Raw genomic sequence first — 22,505 nt, 5'->3', positions numbered from 1 at the left:
TCGGCGGGCCGTTTGTGGCGAATCTGCGGCCGCGGACGGGCAGCGCGGCCGGGCGGGAGGAGCCCGCCCTTCTCCCCTCCCCGCCCCCCTTCCTCCCGCGGGCCGCTGCGGCGGGGCCCGGCCGCGCTCCCAGGGAGGCGGCGGCGGGGCGGGGCGCGGGCGGGCCTGGGGGCCGGGCCGCGGGCGGGGGGGCCGGAGCCCGGGGGGCCGCGGGCTTCTGGGAAGGGGCGGGGCCGCGGCGGGGCGGGGCGGGGCCCGGTGACGCGGGGGCGGGGCCCGGCGGGAGGGGCGGGGCCCGGGCGGGGGGGAGCGCGGGGCGGGGGCGCCGGGGACGCGCCGGGCGCGGCGGGGCGGGGGCGTCTGTGGCGGCCGCCCGGGGTCGCGGGCGCGGGGGCGCCGAGGGGCGGGGCGGGCGCGCCCCGAGGGAGGCTCGGGCCCCGGAACGGGCGCCTCTCGGCCGCGGGCTGCGGCTGGAAGGTGGCGTCTGGGCCGGGCCGCTCGGGCTGTGCGAACTCGGGCCGGCCGCGGGTCTGGCTTCACGCTCTGTGTCTGTCGAAGGGAGCCCGGGAGCGCGTCCGCCCGTGGGAGCCCCGAGAGCGACTGTCACTTGCTAGTCGCACTCGCTTCCCGGCCCCTCCCACTCCACCAGGGCTGGGGGGCAAAGCCCACGACGTTTGGGAGCTTCTGCTTCTGTTTTCGTGCAGACCTCAGGTCCCGCCCACTGAGTCACCTGCTTCCAGACGCAGGTGCGAGACCAGGTCAGCACACCTGCAAGTTACCTGCTGATTGAGATCTTGGGAGCTGGAGTCCAACAAATGCATTCTCTGGAATAAATGATTCCACCGCTCTGAGCCTCAGTTTCCTCGTGTGTAAAAGGGGGGTAAAGTCCAGTGTTGACCTCGGGATTGTTGCGGATTTAATCAGATGATGCTTGTGAATCACCTGCCTAGTGCCTGATACCTAGCTAATACCCAAGGCAAAAAAATGTGTCCTTCTATTCTATTATCCTCATTTAAAAACTCAGTCAATGGACCAGAACAGAGATACACAGTCATCTTAGAGCTGACACCTGTGAAGTCAGGATCCCTTTGAACATCTGGCGAAAGTTATGGACATCTGTCCTTAGGGGAAAAAATACACGGTTTCACCTATCATTTCTTTATCATTTAAGGTGTTTGAAGACTGAGGAAATGACGGGATGAATGTGTTGGGGTGGGGATGAACAGAGCTGAAACCATCCTCACTCCCCCTTTCTCTTGGTGTGGCCACAGACCCTGGGCGCCCAAGTCTCCCTCCCCAAATTCCACAAGACAGAGTGGAGTAAAGATCAGCTTTATTATTGTGTGACGGCAGCAAGGTGGTGACAGTGGCAGGCCCTTCTGTGGACAAGGGGGTGGAGTGCTTGACCAGCCGGCACCGACCCTCCAATCTGGCCTCCCAGGGAGGTCCAAGGCTCTGGGTGCCTCTGGCCTTCAGCAGAAGCAGTGGGTAGACAGGTGGGCAGACTGCTAGGCATAGGGTAGGTGAGATCCTCAGAGTTGCTCTGGAGCTGGGGTTGGGCTGGGGCTGGCAGGGGGCGGGGGCCGAGGCTGAATGTCCCTGGTACGCATATAGGACAGAAGTTGCTCCGGGATCTCGGCCAGCACATCCTTGGCCAGTCGGGCCATGCTCAGCACCTGGTTCCCCGACCGGTCGACATAGTCTCGGAATGGGACAAACTAAGACAGTACAGAAAATCAGGTGTGGGGAGTAGCCAGGAGAGGGGCCTGAGGGAGGAGGCAGCAGGGAGACTTCCTCCTTGGCTCCTAACATAGCTTTCCAAATGTCACACTCTCTCTCCCCCTCTCCTGCATGGTTTTCTAATTTACTTTCTCCCCAGTTACTTTTTTCCCCACCTTCTATTCATCCTCAACTGACTCCAGCCTGGCTTCACACAGCCTCCTGGAACTGCTCCTGATGCGGTCAGCCGTCCCATGTTGCCAATTAGTCCCGTGGGCAATAATTGTCAGTCCTTATCTTGCTTGATTTCTCTTTATCTTTCCATTACATTTGCCCATAATCTTCTGGGATACACCCCACTATGGACACGTCACCCTCTTGCTCTCCCCCAGCCACCGTCCTCTAGATCTACTGATCTCTAAACATGGCCCCTTCCCGCTCTTTCCTCTGTGGTTTCAGATACTTTCATGATTTGAAAAACGGTTCCCTGATGATTCGTATATTCACCTCTGGCCTCTTTTTAACCGTCCAGGGTCCCACATATTTAGTTGCGCGTGACGCATCTCTATTCAGTTGGCCCAATCCAATAAATGGGCCTTCAGTCACTCAGCTGCTCAGGCTAAAAAACTTGAAACCCCCACACTCACATGGTCATTTCATCCAGTCATCAACTCCTTAAGATTTTCTTCTTAAAAATCTTTTGAGCTGGCTACTTTCAAATCTTTTAGAAAGGCCCCAGATTTTCATCACGACCGGCAAGGCCTCTGCTCCCCTTCCCTGTCCTCGCACTGTGATCCTGCCACCCCGGCCTCTTGATTGGGCCGGTTCTTCCAACCTCTGCCTCATACCCTCCATTCGGTGCCAGCTCACATTCCATTTCCTCGTTTCCTTCCCTAACTGCGGGGCTAAGGCAGGGCCCTGTGGTAGAGTCTGACAGTTGATTGCTACTCCTCTGGACCACTCAGCACCCTCTAATGAGGTGTCTAGCTGTGTGATTATCCTTGGCTGCCTCCACTGGAGGGCCGGGGCCTGGAGCATCTCCTACACTATGGATCCTCCATGGCTTCAGCAACCTGCCTGTATTTCAGAAAGAATTAGTTCAATGCGTGGAAGAAGGTTGCAAGAGCGAGGGGAAGGAAGGTCAGTGACTGAGAAGACAGTAAGACTGAGTGGCTCCGGATCTAGCCTCTCCCCGCACATGCCCCTGTGCTCTGGCTTCCTCCCCCAGGTCGGGTCTACCTGAACGATGTCCCGCTCTGCATAGCGCCCCCTAGAGGACACGCGTACGTCGTCGCCATCCAATTCCTCCATGGCTGCAGAAGAGACACCTGAGCTGAGTGACCTCTCCCTCACCAGCCCAGGGAGCCCCTTTCCCTCCCAGTGCCCCCTCGGGGTCCTCATGAGAATGCCCATTGGTTGCATCAAGGCTTTGGAGCTGCTGCTATGCCCTCCACACCCTCCCCTCCCCGGAGCCCCAGGGGGGGAGTATTAATATCAATAAACGCTGTTCTGATGAAGCGAGGTCTGTGGCTTGGCAAAAGTTTCACACGGGCATCTGTCCAGTCTCTTCTGTGAGGCAAACCTGATTCCCACTACTCCCCTATGTTCCCCTGTTCTCGGCCCCACCCATGGACACCCATCATGCTACTCACCCTCAAACATGGCTGGTCCCACACCGACAATGATGATGGACATAGGCAGCGAGGAGGCCTGTGAGGAAACAGGGCGAATGGTTGGGCCAACAGCCATAGCAAGGCAGACAGCTACGGGGGAGAGCTGTGTGTGTGCGTGACAGTTCTTCGCATCGTGCGTGCAGAGGCACTGGCTTCCTTTGTCTCAGACGGTCTTTCCAAGGGCAATAGTAACGAATACATGGATCAGTCTTGAAAGATAGAGCTTCCTCCTCGAAAGCAAAGGGCAGTTTTGTTCACTGTGCGGTATAATCCCCTTCCATTTCACTCGTGTGACATGTGGAACACACCAAGGGCAGGCACGCTTGTTGTCCATTATGAAAGATTTGGGGAAGAGGGGGTAAGGGGAAGGGTGGGAAAAAAATTAAAAAAATGAGAGATTTGGATTCCCCAAGCACAGGCTTTCTCTCCCATAATGCAGCCTGCCTCGGAGGCAGGTATCATCTGACCCTCTTCAGATAACCCGTGGGAATTGGGGCTTAGACAATTAGAGCAGATGCTGTTACTCCAGCTACTCCTGTTTCTGGGAATAACAAAGTCCTTTGTCTCTGCTCTAGGCATCTGGTGTCTCCTGCCAGCATCCATGAAAGTGGCGAGCTAATTTGTTCACTTGCAAATAGACTAAAATCTCAACCCCATTCCCAGCTGTGGTCAGTGACCCCTCCCTGCCTCCTAGACTCACACTGACAATGGCCTCCTTGGTCTGTGTCATGTCAGAGATGACCCCGTCTGTGATGATGAGCAGCACGTAGTACTGGGAACCGTCCGAGATCTTGGCTGCCGCCCTGAGAGAGAGGCCACGATCAGAACCAAAAACTCAGAGAGGTCGAGTGAACACCCCACTCTAACACACCTCTGGCTCCCATGTCAACGCAGGCAAGGAAAAGGCTGCTAAAGCCCATGATCCCTCCCTGCCGCTGACGGCCAGATCCTGCCTGTCATCCCTCAGGTAACAGCTAGGGAGCACTAATTACGGTAGGTGCTGTGTTAGGCACTGAAGGTACACGATGAGGAAAAAACAAAACGAAACAACCCAAACCATCCCAGGCCACTCAGGGAGGCAGACCTTGAGCCAAGAAACACAGAAACAGATATACCATTACACTGGCAGCGAGCGCCAGGATGGAAAGGAACATGGTTATAACAGTGGGGAGCCTGACAAGGCGCAGGGTGTCTTCAGGGGCTTCGCTAAGGAAACAGTGTTGAAGCCCCGCGAAGTGCAGGGGCCGCATACAGGCGGGAGGGAGGAGCAGCTGAAAAAGGACCCTGTTGGGGCCTCCCTGGTGGGGCAGGAGTGGAGTCTCGGCGCAATGAAGCCAGCGCCAGCCTCGACCGCATGAGTTTGCTCCCTGGCTAGGGAGTGGGCCCACGTGCTGCTGCCCTCGGCGGTGTATTTTAGTAGATCTGGGGACCCTGTGACTGAGATGGGGCAAGGAGCAGACCAGAGGCCTCCGTGGGACCCTGGAAAGATTTTGGTGTTTCACAAAAAGCAGAGAATCTCCTTTCTTTCCTCTCTCGCCAATTTATCCTCTCTCCCGTCTCTCCTCCGCTGACCACACCTCTTGGCCTGGACCCTGGGGTGCTCAGCCCATCTCACAGCTGAGCGCACAGCTCCTTTTCCTTCTCTCACCATCAGTCTTTGAATCCAAGATTTTTTCATCTGAAAATGAATTCAAAAGTCTAGTCGTCTTATTTTATATGTAAGAAAAATGAGACCTGGAGAAAGGACAAAGGCAGCAGACCCTGGGCTCTTGACTTCCAGAGTTAGGCCCTGTGGGGGCTGGACAGGATGGGGTTGCACTATCCGGGAAGATATCCCCGAGCCACGTGTGGCTATTCAATTTAACTTAGTTGGAATGAAACATTCAGTTCCTCCATCACTCCAGCTGCCTATCACTTGCTCAATAGCGGTGTGTGGCGGGTGCCTACTGTATTGGGCACCACATAAAAAGTTCCATCATGGCAGAAGATTCTCCTGGACCGTGTGGCAGTATTTAAACTAATACCCAAAAATCAGCAGAAGACATGGTGAATTTAACTGGCTAAACAGAGTGAATTTAACTGGCTTTGGTTGAATTTGCCCAGGGTCATGATTCTCTTTATTTTACTTTTTTTTTTTTTAAGATTTATTCATTCATGCATACAAGAACTGGGGCACAGGCCAGAGGTGTGGGGGGTGAGAAGACTCAACAGTGACAGAGTGGGGAACAGAACAGGCAGACTGACTGAAGACACTGCTGAGGGGAGCAGCGGGCGGGGCAGGAGGGGTCTGCTGCACCATGTGGGTAGCTCCCTGGCCGGGGTTCGAACTCGTGCTGCAGTGGCTGGCGCTATCTTGATAGTGCTGTCTTTAACCCCTGCACCACCAGGGAGGCCCCATGATTCTCTTTAGCAGCCTCTGCTTCCTTTGTGAATTCTGGCTGCAGCCTCCACGTGATCTAGCCTGGTACTTTCTCCTGTCACTCATTTTACAAATAGTCATTGAATACCTGCTGTGTAGCAGGCACCATGCTTGGTGCTGAGCATGAGGCAGAGAATAACATATTGTCCTGGGGGCGATGGATGCTTCTACCATTAAGATGCACTGAGGATGTGGCATGTAACTTAAGATGTAAACAAGTAACCCAGGGTTCGCTAGGAGAGAAGGTAGTGGTGGTGGTGTGAATGGGGGTAGAAAGGGAAAAATGTTCCAGAGAGGGCACGGGGGAATCGCATGTACAAACCAAGGGAGACTGTTCGGAGAGGTACATAGGAAGGGTTTGGGGGAATTGGAGTGAGGTCTTTGGCTCCCCACAGATCCCTTGCGTTTCCAAAGCCATTTAAACCTGAAAGTTGGTTGAGGAGATGCGCCACAGGCTGGAGGGGCCTTCGTGTGCCCTGCTGGGCTGCTGGGTGGGAAACAATGAAGAGTCATCTGTGATCACCAAATTCAGAGCTGACATACACGGTCTAACTGAATCCTGGCCACCATACTATGAGGCCGGCCCATTATTATTCCTATGTGTAAAATGACAAAACTGATGTTGGGAGCATCCCCAAAGGATGGTAAAGTTTGGGGTCCATTTCCATGCTTGACTAACCGAGCCTAAAGCCTGAGCACTGATCCCTTGACTCTGCATATCTGACCTGCTCCCTGGGTCCTCCATAAACATGCGTTGACACATTCTGGTCATAGTGTATCGTCCACTGCTTTTTGAATGTGCCCCTCCATGCTCTGTGTTTATCACCTGCAGCTCCTTCTGCCGGGCCTACTTTGCACCTCCTTCTCTGACAAAGTCCAGCTCGCCCTCTAGACCCAGCCAAGAGGTTCCTTCTACTGGTAGGCTGCCTTCAGTCTCTTGGGCTAGCTACACCCTCCACCTTCCAGGATAGGCTGTCTGCCCTTCCAGATGGGTTTTTACACCTCAGGGGTACCAGTGTATGCCCAGGGGAACCCAAGGCTGCAGGATACCTGCAGCATCCATTCTACTATGCGATTTGGTAGATAAAGTTAGATAACTCTAAGTACTCTTAAGACACCTTGTCTTTCCCCCACCCAAATTAAAGCAAATATACATGTGAAAAGAATGTAAAATATGCATGAGTTGTTTAAGATAAAATATGTGGATTTCAAAGACATCGTCAGCCTGGTTGCTTTCAACTGTGCCCCCAAATTCCCCAGGGGAAGCAGTCACTTGCCTTTACTGACAGGCAACTTGCTGGGAAAGTCTGGGAAGCTCTAGCCTATAGAAGGTAATAATTTATTTATGCTTCTGTCTTCTGCGCCAAGGCAGGAACTCCCAAGGGCAGAGACTAGATCAGATTCATCTGTGAGGCTCCAGCGCTCCAGCAGGGAACTGAGCACATGGCGGGTGCCCTTTGAATAATAATCATGATAATATTAACCGTGACAGCTCACACCTCTAGCATTCACGGTGTGGCAGGCACTGCTCGAAGTGCTCACATATTCAGTTAGTCCTCACGACAACCCTCTGATGTGGGTAACCCCATCCCCTGGGGAAACAGGTGCAGAGAAGTTAAGATCCTTACCCAAAAATCACAGAGCTGGTGAGAGGTGGCTCCACCGCCCATATTCATACCACACTGGCCCTTTACCGAATGTTCATTAAACAAATTAATGAATGAATCAGTGTAGTTGCCCAAGCTTTTTGAGGTATTTTGTTTTAGTTGAGTCTCTTCTATTCAGCATATAGTAAGGTTATTTTTTTATTCAAAGGATCTTTTTCCTTTATATTTACTGATATATTTTGGTTTAGTTCTGTCACTTTACTTACTTTGTATTAAAATATTTGATATGTGGGGGGGCCTCCCTGGTGGTGCAAGAGGTTAAGACACAACCTATGAAGATATCCGCAGCCTCTGCAGCACAAGTTCGATCCCCGGCCAGGGAGCAACCCATATGGTGCAGCAGACCTCTCCTGTCTCGTCCGCTGCTCCCCTCAGCAGTGTATTTCAGTAGATTCGCCTGTTCTGCTCCCCACTCTGTCTCTGGTGAATCCTCTCACCCCCCACACCTCTGGCCTGTACCCCAGTGCTTGTATGCATAAATAAATCTTTAAAAAAATTTTGATATGTGATCTGGGTTTTTTTTGCTTTATGTATTTTTATTCTGAAAATGTTGGAAGCTACTTTTCCATTTTTAGAAGCTACTCTTATTTTTTTTAACCTTCCATTTATTAAGCACTTTCTGTAGGCCATACACTGTGATAACAATTCACTGTTATCTCATTTGAACCTCTCAAAACCCTACAAAGGAGGTGCTGTTCTTATCTATTTCTACATCCATTTACAGGGGAGAACAGAGAGGCTCCCTTACTTAAGGTCCCATGTTAGTGAGAAGTGGAGTCAGGATCACTCCCAGGTCTGATGCCAAACCTTGCGCCTTCACCTCTATGCTATACACCTTTCTGCGTTTGCTCCCAACTTGAGACCTGGGTTATTGTTCCAGAGAATAGGGTTGGAGTAGTTTGTTGACAGAATTTCTACTCTACTTTGTCAACCTCTTTTTATCAAAGCTTGATCAACACTGAAACTTCCATCCTGCCCCCAAAGCTCAAGTTCACCCAAGAATGGTTTAGACTCTTCTTGGGAAGTTAGTCCCCTATGTGGGCCCCCTCATTCCCTCCACCCCCCACCCAGTTCCCTTACCTGGCCACCTGGTTGATGACAGGAGCAAAGTATGTGGGCCCATAGAGCTGCACTGTGCGCAGGCTCTGGAAGTAGCTCTCCAGCACGCCCTCAATGCCCGCACAGTTGGGGTCCTCGTCGTTGTTGTTCTGTCAGAGAAGAGGCCCTGCTGGACGGAGCCCAGGCAGGGTGTACCCAGGGGTGCTCTGACCCCAGCTCACTCCTGTCTTTTTCCATCCCCCTTTCATGCTCTCCTCCCGTCTCCACTCTGCTCCCCTTCCTGCTCTGCCCTCCTCTCTTAGCTTCTTGTTCCTCTGCAGGTCCTTAGAAGAAATGTTAATAGAAGAAATTAATCAACAAGGGAGGGCCAGGTGCCAGGGCACAGAGTCTACGTTCTGGTCCATACCATACCAGGGGAAACTGGTGGGAGATCCGTCCCTCTGGGGGCAGCTTGGCCCCAAAGCCGTAGGCTGGGAAGAGCTTGTCACTGTCATAGTCCTGGATGATCTCTCCCACTGCCTTGAGGGCCATGGCATAGGCGCTGAGCTGGTAGGGACTCATGTAGTGCAGGGAGGTGGGTTGCAGGGGGTTCCCTGTAGATACACAGGGAGCCCTGCCTTAGTTACCCATCTCTTCACCTGCTTTCTTTGTATGCATCCAACCAGCTATCCATTCATCCACGGCTTACCATGTTCTCCCTCTGTGTTATACCCAGTCACACACCTGCTCATTTATCCATGTATCCAACCATCAACCCCTATATCTATCACGACACCAACCCCTACATCTATCCACTTACATACATACACATTCACCTATCTACTGGCCTTACACAAATAAACATATATATAGTCACCTCTATCCATCTGCTTCATTGTTCTCTTATCCATCTATCCATCCATCTACCTACCCACCCATCCACCCACCCACCCATCCATCCATCCATCCATCCATCCACCCATCCATCCATCCACCCACCCATCCATCCACCCACCTACCCACCCATCCACCCACCCATCCATCCATCCATCCATCCATCCATCCATCCATCCATCCACCCACCCACCCATCCATCCATCCATCCATCCACCCACCCATTCATCCACCCACCCACCCACCCACCCATCCATCCATCCATCCACCCACCCATCCACCCACCCATCCATCCATTCACCCACCCACCCATCCATCCATTCACCCACCCATCCATCCATCCATCCACCCATCCATCCACCCACCTACCCACCCATCCACCCACCCATCCATCCATCCATCCATCCATCCATCCATCCATCCCCACCCACCCACCCACCCATCCATCCATCCATCCATCCACCCACCCACCCATCCACCCACCCACCCATCCATCCATTCACCCACCCACCCATCCATCCATTCACCCACCCACCCATCCATCCATTCACCCACCCACCCATCCATCTACCCACCCATCCATCCATCCATCCATCCACCCACCCACCCACCCACACCCATCCAGCCATATCTATTCCATTCACTCACTATCTGGCATGATATGGATCCTTCCACCTGCCCCTCGCCCATTCCCCTTTCTACTTACCCATTATTTCCCCAACTTAAAACATCTGTCCACTTGTCAGCCCACATACTAATCCATGCATTTGCTTGACCAGCCTGTTGTACTCGCTCACCAGCCCATCTAGTCACTCTGTGCCTCTCTCCACTCACTCACCTTCCACCATCATTCATCCGTCCCTTTCTCCTCACTCCTCTCCTCTCCCACCCACTCATTTATTTGGCCATTTCTTGAGCTGTCCAGTCAACCTTTTTTGATCTATTTACTCACCAATTTTTCAGTACCCCCTGCCTATCCTTACGCCAAATCACCTCCCCTCATGACTCTGCACCAGCACCAGCTCGGCTGGGCTTTGCCTTAAGCTTAGGCTTCCTGGTCGGAGAGCTCTTCTCCCCAGGCGGGAATCCAGGCCCATTCCTAACGACTGCCTGAGAGATCCCCCCCCCCCCGCCACGCCCCATCCCTCCACCCGAGCCTCACCGTTTGAAGCTGTGAAGTCAATGGCTACTGTGAAGTTCAGCTGTGTCCTGTTATGGAAGGAGATGGATTGGAACGTGAGGGTCTAATATTAGAACAGGATTTCTCAAACGCAAATGTGCACTTGAACCTCCTGAGGATGGTGTTAAAATGCAGATTCTGATCTGGATGGTCTGGTTGGTGCCTGAGATTCTATATTTCGAACAAACTCCCAAGATATGCAGCTAATTCTGATCCATGAAATGCACTTTGGGTAGCAGAATTAAATGTCTACTGTGTGTCGAGTATATGTAAATTGATTTAACCTTGAAGTAGTCATTACACTTTCTTACACTAGAGAAAAGTGAGGTGCAGAGAAGCAAAGGGCCATTTCCACGTCTGCCCGCCTTCCCTGGGCCAAGGCGAGTGCCCCTACAGTCCACTTGGCTTTTCTCTCTCTCGGCCTCTCCCTCTTGCCTGACCATAACTTTTGTTCAGGTCTCATTCGGGTTGCTGGGGACACTTTTGAAGACCACTGCTCTGACATCTCCCTATGGGGGGGCTGGACACTGGGAATGAAAGGCAGCCCCGTGAAGAGAACTGAGGCGGACAGCACTATGAATAACTGAGCACTCTACAGCTTGACATGTATTTTCAAGTTCATCTTCCTGTTATCATTGGCTCCCGACCATTTATAAGTAAGAAAATCCGGGCTCAGGACTGGGAGGAGCTCATTGCTGGGATTTCAGCCCAGCGCTTGGTCTGTGACTCACCCTCCTTTGATGTAATCAACAAAAGTGAATTCAGAGTCCACAGAGAAGGAGAGCAGCGTCACCTGCGGGGCACAAGAGGCAGCCCTGCCGCTTTGGGAAGGGCAGTGGGTGGCAGGATGAAGAAAGGAAAAAGGGACCTCTGGAGAGAGGCACATGACAGGGGGGAAAAGGATTTCACCCCCTGCCCCACCCTGTCCAGTTTCTGAAAGGACAAAAAGGAAAACTGTCAAAGACGTATTTGGATCTCCAACATTCCATAACATTGGAAAATATAACTTAGGTTTTTTGCAAAAAATTCTGCAAAAGAGTAAAGTTTTTAAAAAAGAAAAACTTAGAACGGTACCACCTTGTGCCTAACATGACCACATCCAGGTCCTCTGTGCCCACAGCCTTCCCTCCCCCCAGCACGAGCCGTGCTATGTCCGTGGGGCCTGCAGCGGAAGGCTCCAGGGAGGGCCGCGGCTCCAAGGGGCACTCACAGTTCCCGAGTTGACATATTTCTTCTTCTTGCATTTCTTCCGAGGGTTAAGAACCTAAGCGGGGAAGATCAGCAGCAGCGGTGGGAAACAGGGCGGGCGTGAGAGACCGAGCAAGGGAGGTGAAGGGCTGGGCAAGCCGGGCAGCGTCCGCATCTCACCTCATACACTGTGAACTGGTTCTGGGCTTTGCTCAGCTCCCGGTAGCTGGTGGTGAACTCGCCGATGAAATCATGGCTGCGGCGAGGCCAGGGGTGAGTGAGCACAGCTGCTGCCGGCTGGGAGCCGGCCCTAAAACCAGCCTTTTATTCCCACTATCCCCTGCCGCTTCCTGGGCCACCGGGCACGGGGATTTGGGCCAGAAGAGGGGCCACGGTGAGGGGAAGAAAATGGAAGAGACAGTGTCCCAGAGAGACAACCGAGGGGATCAGTCACACCCAGAGTCCTGGCTCTCCCCTCACCCTTGCTGCCTCCCAAGGTCGCTTTGGGGTTCCTAGTAAATGCACCACATACTCCAGGGAGATGTCTGGGTGAGTGCAGGAGAAGGCAGTACCTTCCATCCCGGTCCCAGTCGTACACATCGATCTTCACTGTTCTGAAATGCAGAAGATAAACAGAGACGGGGTATCCATGATAGATGCTGGAGACCCCCCCCAACTCACTAACCACACACAGATCATCCTTCCATCCGTCCAGCTGTCCTTTCATCAACCCCTTACCCTGTGTCCAGCCATCCATCCTATGGATTCATTCATCAGTCTGTGTAAGAACCCAACCATCTACCGCCGCGCGCTGTTACGACAGCTACTGCAATGTTATTACTGTCTGCTGTAGTTTTTTTTTTAATCACTTATTGAGTCTTAGTTTGTTCCTGGCATTGTTCTCAGCACATTCACAGATTGTCTCGCTTAACAATCACCCTATTAAGTAAGTACTATTATCTTAGTTTTGGATAAGAAAACTGAGATTAAAAAAACCACTAATTTGACTAAATAGTGATTGAGCTGAGATTTAAAAACTCAGATAGGGGCCTCCCCGATGGCACAGCGGTTGAGCGCTGGGCTGCGAAGCTACCTGCAGCCTCCGCAGCGCCGGTTCGATCCCCGGCCACCGGGCGAGGGTCCTACATGGCGTGCAGACCTCTCCTGCCGCCCGCGGCTCCCCTCAGCAGTGTCCTTCGGTCCTTCTGCCTGCTCTGCTCCCCGCTCTGGCTCTGGTGAATTCTCTCACCCTCCCGCGCTTCTGACTGTACCCAGTGCTTGTACAAATAAATAAATAAATCTTTAAAAAAAAAAACAACCTCAGATATGCTGATTCCTTTCAACTACTTATGCCTAAGTCATTCTATATGCCCAACTGTGCGACAGTCCATCCAAGCTTTTATCTATTCATCTAACTATACATTTACCCATACATTGGCCAATCCAATTACCTATTAATGCCTGTCTTTATCCACCTATCTAGCTAGGCATCCATCCATATTCACTGACTCACTGATGCGTGCATGTATCTGTCTGTTTATTCATCTATCCCATCAAACACCCAACCGTCTGACATTTGCCCATCTGGTCACTTGGTCGTCTACATAACCATCCATTTATGTGCACACCCACCCTTCCACGTTCCCGTCTATCTTCATACTGTCTATGAATTCATATGGTTGGCCTCTCCCTCTGCTTTACCCTCAGTCACCAACTACTTCATCCATTAATCCACCCCCACCATCCACTCATCTGCCCATCAATCCACCTGTCTCTCCACCTATTTATCTCCTTGTTTTCTCCATTCATCCCTTTGCCTTTCCAGCCATATACCAAACTGTCACATACCCATCCTTCTAGTCATCCAGTTATTAATTCCATTAAATCATCAATCATTTGTCCAATCCACTAATCTGCCCATCAACCCACTTGTCCATTCATCTGCGGTCCATTAACCCATCTCCTCTGCTACCCACCAACCAATCCTTTTATACCCATCCAGATACCCACTCATCCATTACCAGTTTATCTCTCCATCTGATCATCCATGCAAATGTCATTAATTCATCTTTTTGTCTGCCCTTCCCTCCACCTATCCATCCACACATCCACCTATCCACTGAGGAGGCCATCCACCTGCTTCCCTGCCTACCCATAATCATGCCCCAAACTTTGTCCCATTGGGCAGGATCCTCCAACACTACTGTGGCACTTCTGCCATCATTCTGGGCCCAGGAACCCTGTGCTCATGCCCTTGTACCCTTAGCTGAGCTGAAGCAGACCTGTCGTAGTCTCCATTGCACAGTGCCCGCACGGGGATGCTGAAGGGCTGCCACACGGGGTTCAGTGTATTTTTCACAACCTCTGTCTTGTGGCAGATGGTGAACCTGGAAAGGAGCAAGAGGATTGGCATCTGCCTTTGGGGTAGGACCGGACCCAGAGACAGGGTCTGATGCTCTTGAGATTTGTGGGGTTCTCCCATTTGTTAAACACTTTTTCTTTGCTGCCTTGAATGAATTCTGGGCTCAGGCCCAGGTGAAGTCTAAGGTGCCCCGGACCCAGCCCAAGGGTCCTGATGGGCCTGTGCTCACAGTTGGGGGTGGGTGGTGCAGCATCAGAGAGGGCAGTGACTCACGTGCCATCCTCATTGCTCCTGTAGAATACAAGGAAGGGGTCTGATTTCCCAAAGAAGTCCTTCTTGTCCAGCTTGTTTGCACACAGCTGCATGGTGGCAATGTCCTAAGGATGAAATTGGGCCATTGACACTCAAATTACCAGTAGCCTCAGACAGTCCACTGAAGAGAATCTGGGGAGAGAGGGGCCTAGTGCATGCTCTTACTGACCCGACAATTGCTAAGCTCCTCTGCGGTCAGCAGTATGGTCCCACACTTCTTGCCAGGAACCCCCCTGGAAGTAGAAAAAGCCTCTCTGTAAGGGGGGAGAGTAGGCAACAAAGATTGGGGTGGCTAATCTAGGGTTGGTGGGCCAGAGGATTCAACTTGCTACCCAGAGTCCCTTGAATGTGGCCCACTCAGTGCTGGGAGGCGCATGGTAGTGCAGGACCTGACTGGCACTGGGAAGGGTCTCTAGTCTGGAATGAAGACGTGAGACTAGTGAGTCCAGGTAGGTATGTCACGGGAAGGACAACCTCTTGGGTGAGTTGTTTCCCATTTTGGTGGACTGTAGCTTCCTTGTGGATGAAATTGGAGGAAAATCAATCGGTAAGTTTTATCGCTATGAAGATGGTGCATTTCCCAAGGCAGGCTCTAGAGTGTACCATGTCAAGCGTGGTGCCAGTATGAACTGACCTCCTGGACTCTCTGGGTTCTGACCTTGGGGAGAGGCCAGGGGGAAGTGAGATGTCAAAGCCATTGGGCGAGTAAGGGCGATGCCATGGTCCTGACGGGGGAGAGGCATTGTCTCTCCAGACAGGGGCAAGAGAGCTGGTCAAAGTGTTAGGTCACTTCACGTGGTTAAAGTGCCGTGTTTGCCTAAGACTGTGAAGAGTGAAATAAAAAAAAAAAAAAAAGACACAGGCAGCCTTATCCTTCCTGGCCAAGAGAGGTGACCTTTATGTGTCTGAAGGGAGCGCAACAGGGCACCTATTCCCAATGCTCCTTGGTCTAAAAGAAGTCGGGGTCCTTATTGGTAGAGGCCTGACAACCCTGATCCCCAAGGGATCCAAGGTGTGGTAGAGAGAAAACTAGGTCAGGAGTGTCCTGGGGTCAAGTCCCGGTTCCAAGCTGCTCTGGGGGTTTCTCCACCTTCACAATGAGAATGTGACGCCATTTATTTGGCCCCTTCGATCTCGGACTCTGCGCTTGAGGTGACGTACGATGAGAACAGGGAGTGTCACCTGCACATGCAGGTGTCACTGGCCCCAAGGCCCTCACGCTGCCCTTCCCCTCCTGGCGTCCCCTCCTTGCGTGCTCAGTATGACTGTAGCCAATGACTGGAGCCGTCACTTGGCTCATCCTGCTCTTCTCCCCGGCCCTTTTCTCACTCCAGCATACTTCTTTTTTTTGCAGAGCCACAGCCTAGTAAAATCCAGTTCTCTGCCTCAAGCCTTGCGCAGCTACGCAGCGGAGTAGGACCAGAGGACAACACCGGCGAGCTAACTGGTCTCATTTTAAACGCCTGACTACAAGCCCGGGGGTCCTTCACCACACTGGACTTCCCAGCTCCTCAACCCCCAGCTCTGCTAGACAGCACGTTCCTTCCTCCGCTCTCCTGAAACCCGCAGGGCCTCCCCCTCCCCCTCATCCTCAGTCACCCTTCCACCTCACTGACAAGCTGAAGCACCCAGGGGAGAATGTCCCAGAGCCCCCTCCCTCCCCTGCTCTGCTCCGGTGCGTCCCCCACACGACTGCGCCTTCCTGCTGCTGTGATGGACGGAGCGCGCCTGTTCTCCCCACCCTGTGCGCGACGTTCTACACCCTCTTGCTGCACCGGGACGTCCATCCCACAAGCCCCCCTCGTTCTGTCCGTTTTTCAGTTTCTAACGCCCCCAGCTTACTCCTCCCCCACTTTTTTTTTAAGCCATGTGGCAGGAGTCCTTCCACCCGTGCAGGCCAAGGATCCGGGTGTCGTCCTCGACTCTGCTCACTCCTGCGCCCTCATATTCCACCTGTTGACCCCCCTCCAAGATAAGTCCAGAATCTAACTTCTCCCTGCTGCACGGCCGCCACTCTGGGCTGCGGCGCCAGCCTCCCGCGCGGCTCCCGGCTCCGGCCTTCACCCGCGCCTAGATTATTCTCAAGCCGGCAGCCAGCATCGTCCCTTGAAAGCACAGGCAGTCGCGCCACCCCTGCTCCCAGCTCTGCAGTGACGCCTCTCAGAGTGAGAGCTGAGGTCCAGAGGGGCCTCCCCGATGGCCACTGCTCCGGCCTGGCCTTGCTTGTTCTCTCCTGGGCTCACCTGGCTCCCGCGCCGGCCTCCTTGCTGCCCTCTGAGGGCATCTGGCTTCTGCGCTTGCCTCTCCTCTGCCTAGAACATCCCTCCCTCCTCCGGACCTGCACAGCTCGCTTCCTCTTCCTCACCTGCTTCTCCAAAGCCCCCTCTCCCTCGGGTCTACTTGACCACCTCCTGCCTACCATCCCCCGCCCCCCCAAACCACTCCCCGGCCCTCTGGGGTTCCCAGGCCCTGATTTGTTCTGCTCCGCTTTGCCTTTTCCCCGCAGCACTCACGTCTTCTCATAATTATGTGGTTTACCTGCTGGATTTGTTTTGCGCTGTTCCCCTCGTGCCCCCCCACCTCTGCACATAGGCTCCCGGAGGGCAAGCACCTGTCCTGCTCGCCCCCACCCCAAGCCCTTCAACAGTGGCTCACAGAGCTGGTGCCCAGGGGGGTGTAGGGGCTGGACAGGTCCCTGGTGCTGAGCACAGGGGCCGCGTAGGACACGTGCTCATAACCCTCGGGGAACGGATGTGACTCGGGTTCCAGAGGGCCGGCCAGGCAGGGGGGGCTCCTGAGGCTCAGCCTGGAAGCGGACCTGGAAGGCTGACCCTGACTGGAAACAGCCCCGCGAGAGGGGAGGGAGGACGGGAGGGACTGGCGTGAGCAAAGCCCTGGAGACGGGCCTTTCCTACGAGGGGGCTGGGCGCTGTGGGGGGGGGACCCCTCTGCTGCCACCTGGCAGCAGCATCCTTGGAAGACAGAATTTGGAGGTGCCCGTCCCCCCCGCCCCCTCGGGCTCAGCTCACGTGAGGGGCCGCTCCACGCGGCTGCCCTGCCCTCCGATCACCTCTCCCAGGGCCAGGAACGCTTGTCCCAGGAAATCCTGCGCAGAGACGGTGGGGCCGAGGCCGCGGGCAGAGCCCAGCGCAGCCCCGAGACGCGCGGACCCCCAGGGCCAGGCCCTGTGCTGGCCGGGCGGGCCCCCCAGGCTAGGGAGCCCCGCGGGCGCGCTGGGGGCGCCGTCCCTCTGGGCCACCCTCCGGGGGTGCCAGGCCCCCCCCCCGCCCCCGCCCCCCATCCGCCCCGCCCGCCTCACCTTCTGGGGTCCGCGGCAAGGGAGGAAGAGGGAGACGGGGTCAGGCGGCGCGGGGCAGCGCGGGGAGGGCGCGGGGTTGGGAGGCGCAGAGCAGGCGGGTCGGGTCGGGGTGGGGCTCTAGGAGGCTCGTTGGACACCCCAGCTCGCGGGGTCGGCAGCCCTGCGGGGCGCTCACCGGCTTGGAGACGTTGGTTCTGGAGTCCACGTTGTACCTGGGCAGAGAGCGGCCGGCGGCGGCTGGGGTGCGCGGGGGGCGGCTGCAGAGAGGGGGCTCCCCACCCCGTTAGCCCGGGAGGGGCGGGGCCGTGGACCCGACTTCAGCCCGGACCTCTGGGGCTGGTCGTAGGGGGGCAGCGAGGCCGCAGGCGGGGCGGTGGGGCGGGGTCCCGGGGGCCTCGCCAGAGGCGGGGCGCGGGGCTTGGGGCGCGCTGAGCTCCCCCTGCCGGCGAGGCTGGACCTGGGGGCGCAGCTGGGGGCGAGGCGGCCCCCCAAGGGCGGGGTCCCACTGGGGCTGGGGCGGGGCTCACACATCGAAGCGCAGGTTTTGCTTTTCCTCAAAGAAATAGTCCAGGACGAATTTGCGCAGGAAGTCGGGGTTCAGCGTGTTGTCGATCACTTCAGTCCGTCCGAACTGGGGGCGCGGGGGGGGCGGCGTTCGGTCAGCCGGGGCCTGCGGGGCCGCCTCCCCCCGCCCCGCACCCCTGCTCACCTCCCGCCAGTCCTGGCCGGCGCGGCTCTGCGCGAAGAGCACGACCACTGCGGGCGGGGAGACGTCAGGCCGCGCGCCCCTTCCCTGCCCGGTCGCACCGGGACCCCGAGTTCCCCCTCCCGCCTTAGCGCCTCCTACTGGGGTCGGACTTGGAGAAAGTGTCGAGGTCCAGCAGGTTCCTGGCGAGAGGACAGACAGACGGGCCGCGTGGGTCATCGGGAGCCACCGCTGGGGTTGCCCTAAGCTGGGCACCGGGGAGGGGGGCGCGGGGCGCAGGTCGCACCTCCCTGCCCTGTTACAGCGCCCAGCCTAGGTGGGGGCGGGGCGGGGCTGGGGGGGCAGGGGTGGCGGGGTGCGGGGGCTGTGGGGGGGAAATCCCGAGTTGTCAGCACCCTGGACAGCGCCAGGAACTTCGGCCCCAAACCGCGCCTCTGCGGGGCGCGGCCGCACCCACCCGTCTCCAAGGGCTCAGGAGAGAGGGTTGGCCCCCTGACTTCGTCCTCCCGGGGTCCAGAGCCTGCAGGACCCTGTGGCCCATCCCCTGAGCCGGCAGCCTGAGTCCTCCTTTGCGGGCGGGGCAGTCCAAGGGGACGCCCCCTCCCCGGCCGGCCAGCGACTCCCCCGAGTCTGCGTCCGAGACCCGCGCCCGGACCCTCCCCGCCGGCCCAGCCCTGCCCGGACCCTCCCCGGCGGCCGCTCAGCCCTCCCCGCCCGCCCGCTCACCGGCAGGACACGGTGATTTCGATCTTGGTGGCCGGGACGCTGCGCTCAGGGGCTCCGCCGAGAGACATGGCTGGTCGGGGGGCGCGGCCGCGGGGGCTGCGGGGGACCGCGCTCCCTCCAGCCCTGCGTGCGCTCCCGCCGCTGGCGCCCTGACTGTGGCTGCCGCCGGCTCCAGATGGCAGCACAGCCCCGCCCGGCCCTGCGGGCGGCCCCGCCCCATTGGAGCGTCCTCCGGCCGGCCCAGAAGCTCCTCCGGAGCCCAACTCCAGCCGCACCTCGGGAGTCTCCCCAGCACCTTCCTCCCAGGCGAACCCCAAGCCCCTGAGTTCAGCCTGCAGGGCAGAGGCATGTGGGGCACCTGGTGGGCACGGGGGCGCTGTCCTCCTGACTCCACAGTCCCTCTCTGGGCCTGCCTAGCACCTGGAAGCTCACACGGTCTCGTGTCAGGTGGGCGACCTTGGGCAAGTCCCCGCACATCTCTGGCTCCCGCACCGCCGGGGCATGAAGGCCAGGACAGCCGCTCCCAGGAGATCATGTCGTGGAGCTGACCCATGACCCATGCGAAGGGTTTAACGGGGGATTGTACACCACAAGCACCCCGGAAACAGCCTCCGCCTTCTTCCCTTCCCCTGGGCGCGGACGCGCACCTCTTTCAAGAGTCAGCTCGGGAGATGGTGGCTGTTACGACAGCGCACAAAGCCCTTCGCCTTACAACTCCGTGACGTCGAGGCAGCCAGCCTGTGTGATGCCGTCGCTCCTGCTCACTCTGCGGGTGGGGGGGGGGGTCAGCCAGTGGCTATGCCGCACGCAGGGGCTCAGGTCCTCAGCGCCAGGATGGCGCTGCTTGCAGAACTTGTTAAAAACGAAACCCCTTCCCTCCTCCCGCCCGTGCCCAGCTAGGTGATCCCGGCACCCCCTCGTCCAAACTGCAGGCAGCCCTAGGAATCGGCACGGCCAACGGGCAGCCCGGGCGACCAGAGCTCTCTTGGCCCACGGACTACCCCCCTCAGAGGGGACTGAGAGGTAGTAGCCGGAGAGGTACCTCCTCCTCGCCAGCTCTCTTCCTGTTTCATCTGCTCGCCCTCCCCCCCACAAAAAAACCCATCTTCCAGCACAAGGACAGTGAGAATCTTCCACAGAGCTCCGCGCAGGAAGCAGCCAATGAAGATGCAGAACAGCTGTTCAAAAAGACTTTGATTTTATTTTGTGATCTGTGTCAAACTGCCTCATCTCAGTGCAGGTGACTCCCTCCACCGGAGATAAGGGAAGGAGGGGTCTCTCGTGAAGCCGTGGCCTCCACAAGGCCTCAGGGGAACCCCACAGTTGAGAGCTGACAGGAATCCGGCAGACTAGGGTGGGTGGGAGGCAGTGGCGGAGGGGGGTGGTCACAGTCAGGAAGCGGGGGTTGGAACACCTTGTCCTTGGCCCTGCTCAGCTCTGGGGCTGCCATGCGCGTGCTGGAGGCGGAGGAGTGAGGAGCTCTCCCCCAACCTTTAAGTACCCCTGGGCCAGGCATGGCTTTGATTCCACTTAGGGCTCAGGTGAGAGGCGCAGGCGACTGCTGCGGGACGGCTGCTTCATAAGGTGCTGTTGCTGGTGCCCCGGAGCCCGACACCTCGCACGAACTGTTCCAGCAGGCCCCCGATGGCGCCAGAAGGACTGGGGGCCGCTGCGCGGAGCCCCACCGTGCTGCTGTACGTAGCCAAGAAGGCCGAGCGCACCTCCTGCAGCCGCGTCTGCCGCTCCCTCAGGGCTGTGAGCCTAGGGGAGGGGAGAAGACTGCGTCACCGGGGACAGGCCCCAACATCTGCTTCCTCCAGCTGCCTGTCCTCTGCCTTCACCAGCACATCTGTCCTAAGGTCACATTGCCTGAGTGAGTCAGGTCCCACACACTTGGCCCTGTTACCCCTGAAACCATTCCTCCCGGCTCTAGAGTTATCACATCTGCCGAGAAGCGGCCCCTTGCACTGGAGAAAACCACCGTCTCTGTGATGACTGGCAGGGAGTTACCCCAAGAGCGGCTGGCTTCTAGTCCTCAGTAAGAGCAAGCTGAGGCTCAGAGCTTCTACCTAAGAGGAAGGAGAGAGCCCAAGATCAGGCATCAGGCCTTGGCTGATCAAAGACCTCAGCTGGCTTGAGGTCAGGACCTGGAACATCTCGGGGGAAAGCTCTTGTGAGCGCCCTGGAAAATCCCGATGCCCTAGATGGGGTCCTCACTCAGAAACCCCGAGGCTGTACCTTCAGTTGCTGTGGGCCCCAAACAATTAGGAGGGTGAGGGGGTGCTGGCTCTTCTAGCAGGTTCTAACTCCATCTCCATTTTCTCCCCGGCCTCTCCATGCCCTGACTGTAGGGGGGAGACACGAAGCCCCTTCCTTTCCTGACCTGAAACTGCAAGACAGGGGAACGAGCCATGCAAACTCAGGTTCATCAGAGAGTGGATCCCACCAGGTTGTCTGACATGTTGTAAGGTCTTTTCTAGAGGCCTGAGGTCGCAGTGACACCCAACCTCTACCTCTACACTCAGAGATGGACGCTCCAGGGCTGGCAGGGATCTGTGATCAGAGAGGCCAGGAACTCACAAACTCACACCGTGTTCTCCCTTGCTGGCCCTCGAGTGCCTCCTCCGGGGAGCGCAGACCTACATGAGACCAGCCCTTCTGGTCCTATCCCCCCAAGCTTCAAGACTAGCCCTGGCTGCTGACTTACTCCAGAATTCCCCCCAACAGACCAATCCACGGCCAAGCCCTCCCCGGAAATTTGTCAGCAATAGTAGCGATGTACCCCCTCCCAAGTCGAAATGACTTGCACCCCAGGGCCTTGGGAGGCAGGTGGAGGTCTGATGATAAGTGATAGTTCTGTTATAATAGCGGAAGGACAGATGTAAGAAAAGTAGAGCGGTGGGTGGGCGTGGTGAAGGGGGGGGCAGGAAGAGGGGAGAGAGGTGTTCTGGGGCGAAGGGAAGTGAAACAGTTCTTAAAGGCACGCTAAGAACATGGAGCCGATGTAGGATTCCTAGAATGTCCTGAAAAACAACAAGGAGCCTGGCATCTGGGGAGAGCTGTGGGCCTAGGTCTTCTTACTTGCTAACTGTTTCATAAAGGCTGGAGGCCATGCGTGCTTTTTCAGCTCTTCCTCAGTGCACACAACTAGAGAAATTCAGATTTGTTAGTTTGTATTCACAGCAACATGCAAAAGTCCACACGCGTGCGTTGTGGGAAGCAGAAGGGGGTGAGAGGAAAGCCTATTTAGAGACAGGAGGCCAGATGCCAGAGAAGACAGGTGAGCCACGGGAGCACACATG

At 56.2% G+C, this 22,505-nt stretch overlaps 2 protein-coding genes across 4 annotated transcripts in view; both read right to left on the bottom strand.

The window, feature by feature from the left end:
* Window positions 1–1,363: 1,363 nt before the first annotated feature.
* On the bottom strand, window positions 1,364–19,276 carry CPNE9 (copine family member 9). Its single transcript, XM_037519679.1, has 21 exons — window positions 19,204–19,276; window positions 18,619–18,659; window positions 18,481–18,527; window positions 18,299–18,402; window positions 17,947–17,983; window positions 17,772–17,774; window positions 17,482–17,558; window positions 14,622–14,685; window positions 14,414–14,517; window positions 14,061–14,165; window positions 12,351–12,392; window positions 11,959–12,034; window positions 11,801–11,854; window positions 11,322–11,383; window positions 10,573–10,619; window positions 8,949–9,130; window positions 8,559–8,686; window positions 4,093–4,195; window positions 3,372–3,429; window positions 2,959–3,032; window positions 1,364–1,718 (listed from the first exon to the last, which is right to left on the bottom strand). The coding sequence occupies exons 1-21, from the start codon at window positions 19,269–19,271 to the stop codon at window positions 1,533–1,535; spliced, it is 1,662 nt and encodes a 553-aa protein (XP_037375576.1). The 5' UTR covers window positions 19,272–19,276; the 3' UTR covers window positions 1,364–1,532.
* Window positions 19,277–20,380: 1,104 nt separating this feature from the next.
* MTMR14 (myotubularin related protein 14) overlaps window positions 20,381–22,505 on the bottom strand; it is a 40,251-nt gene continuing 38,126 nt past the window's right edge. For 2 of the 3 annotated variants that reach the window (XM_037522265.2, XM_037522275.2), the window contains one exon: window positions 20,381–20,964. In XM_037522265.2, coding sequence (XP_037378162.1) covers window positions 20,781–20,964 — 184 coding nt within the window. In that variant the 3' untranslated portion in view covers window positions 20,381–20,780. The remainder of the gene's footprint in view (window positions 20,965–22,505) is intronic. The other variant, XM_037522286.2, reaches the window with a different exon arrangement.

This window comes from Talpa occidentalis, unplaced genomic scaffold, assembly GCF_014898055.3.
Source record: "Talpa occidentalis isolate TD23 unplaced genomic scaffold, MPIMG_talOcc4v2.1 talOcc4.10, whole genome shotgun sequence".
Classification (NCBI taxonomy): domain Eukaryota; kingdom Metazoa; phylum Chordata; class Mammalia; order Eulipotyphla; family Talpidae; genus Talpa; species Talpa occidentalis.
Note: the sequence above shows the minus strand (reverse complement) of the source record. Positions and strands in the feature narration are given on the sequence as shown.

Excerpts from the sequence above, each read along its gene's own strand:
- CPNE9 (XM_037519679.1), bottom strand. The coding sequence starts at position 19,271 with ATGTCTCTCGGCGGAGCCCCTGAGCGCAGCGTCCCGGCCACCAAGATC. Across the intron at positions 18,660-19,203 it reads GAAATCACCGTGTCCTGCCG|GAACCTGCTGGACCTCGACA; the intron begins GTGAGCGGGCGG and ends TCCTCTCGCCAG. Across the intron at positions 9,131-10,572 it reads TGACTTCACAGCTTCAAACG|GGAACCCCCTGCAACCCACC; the intron begins GTGAGGCTCGGG and ends GTGTATCTACAG.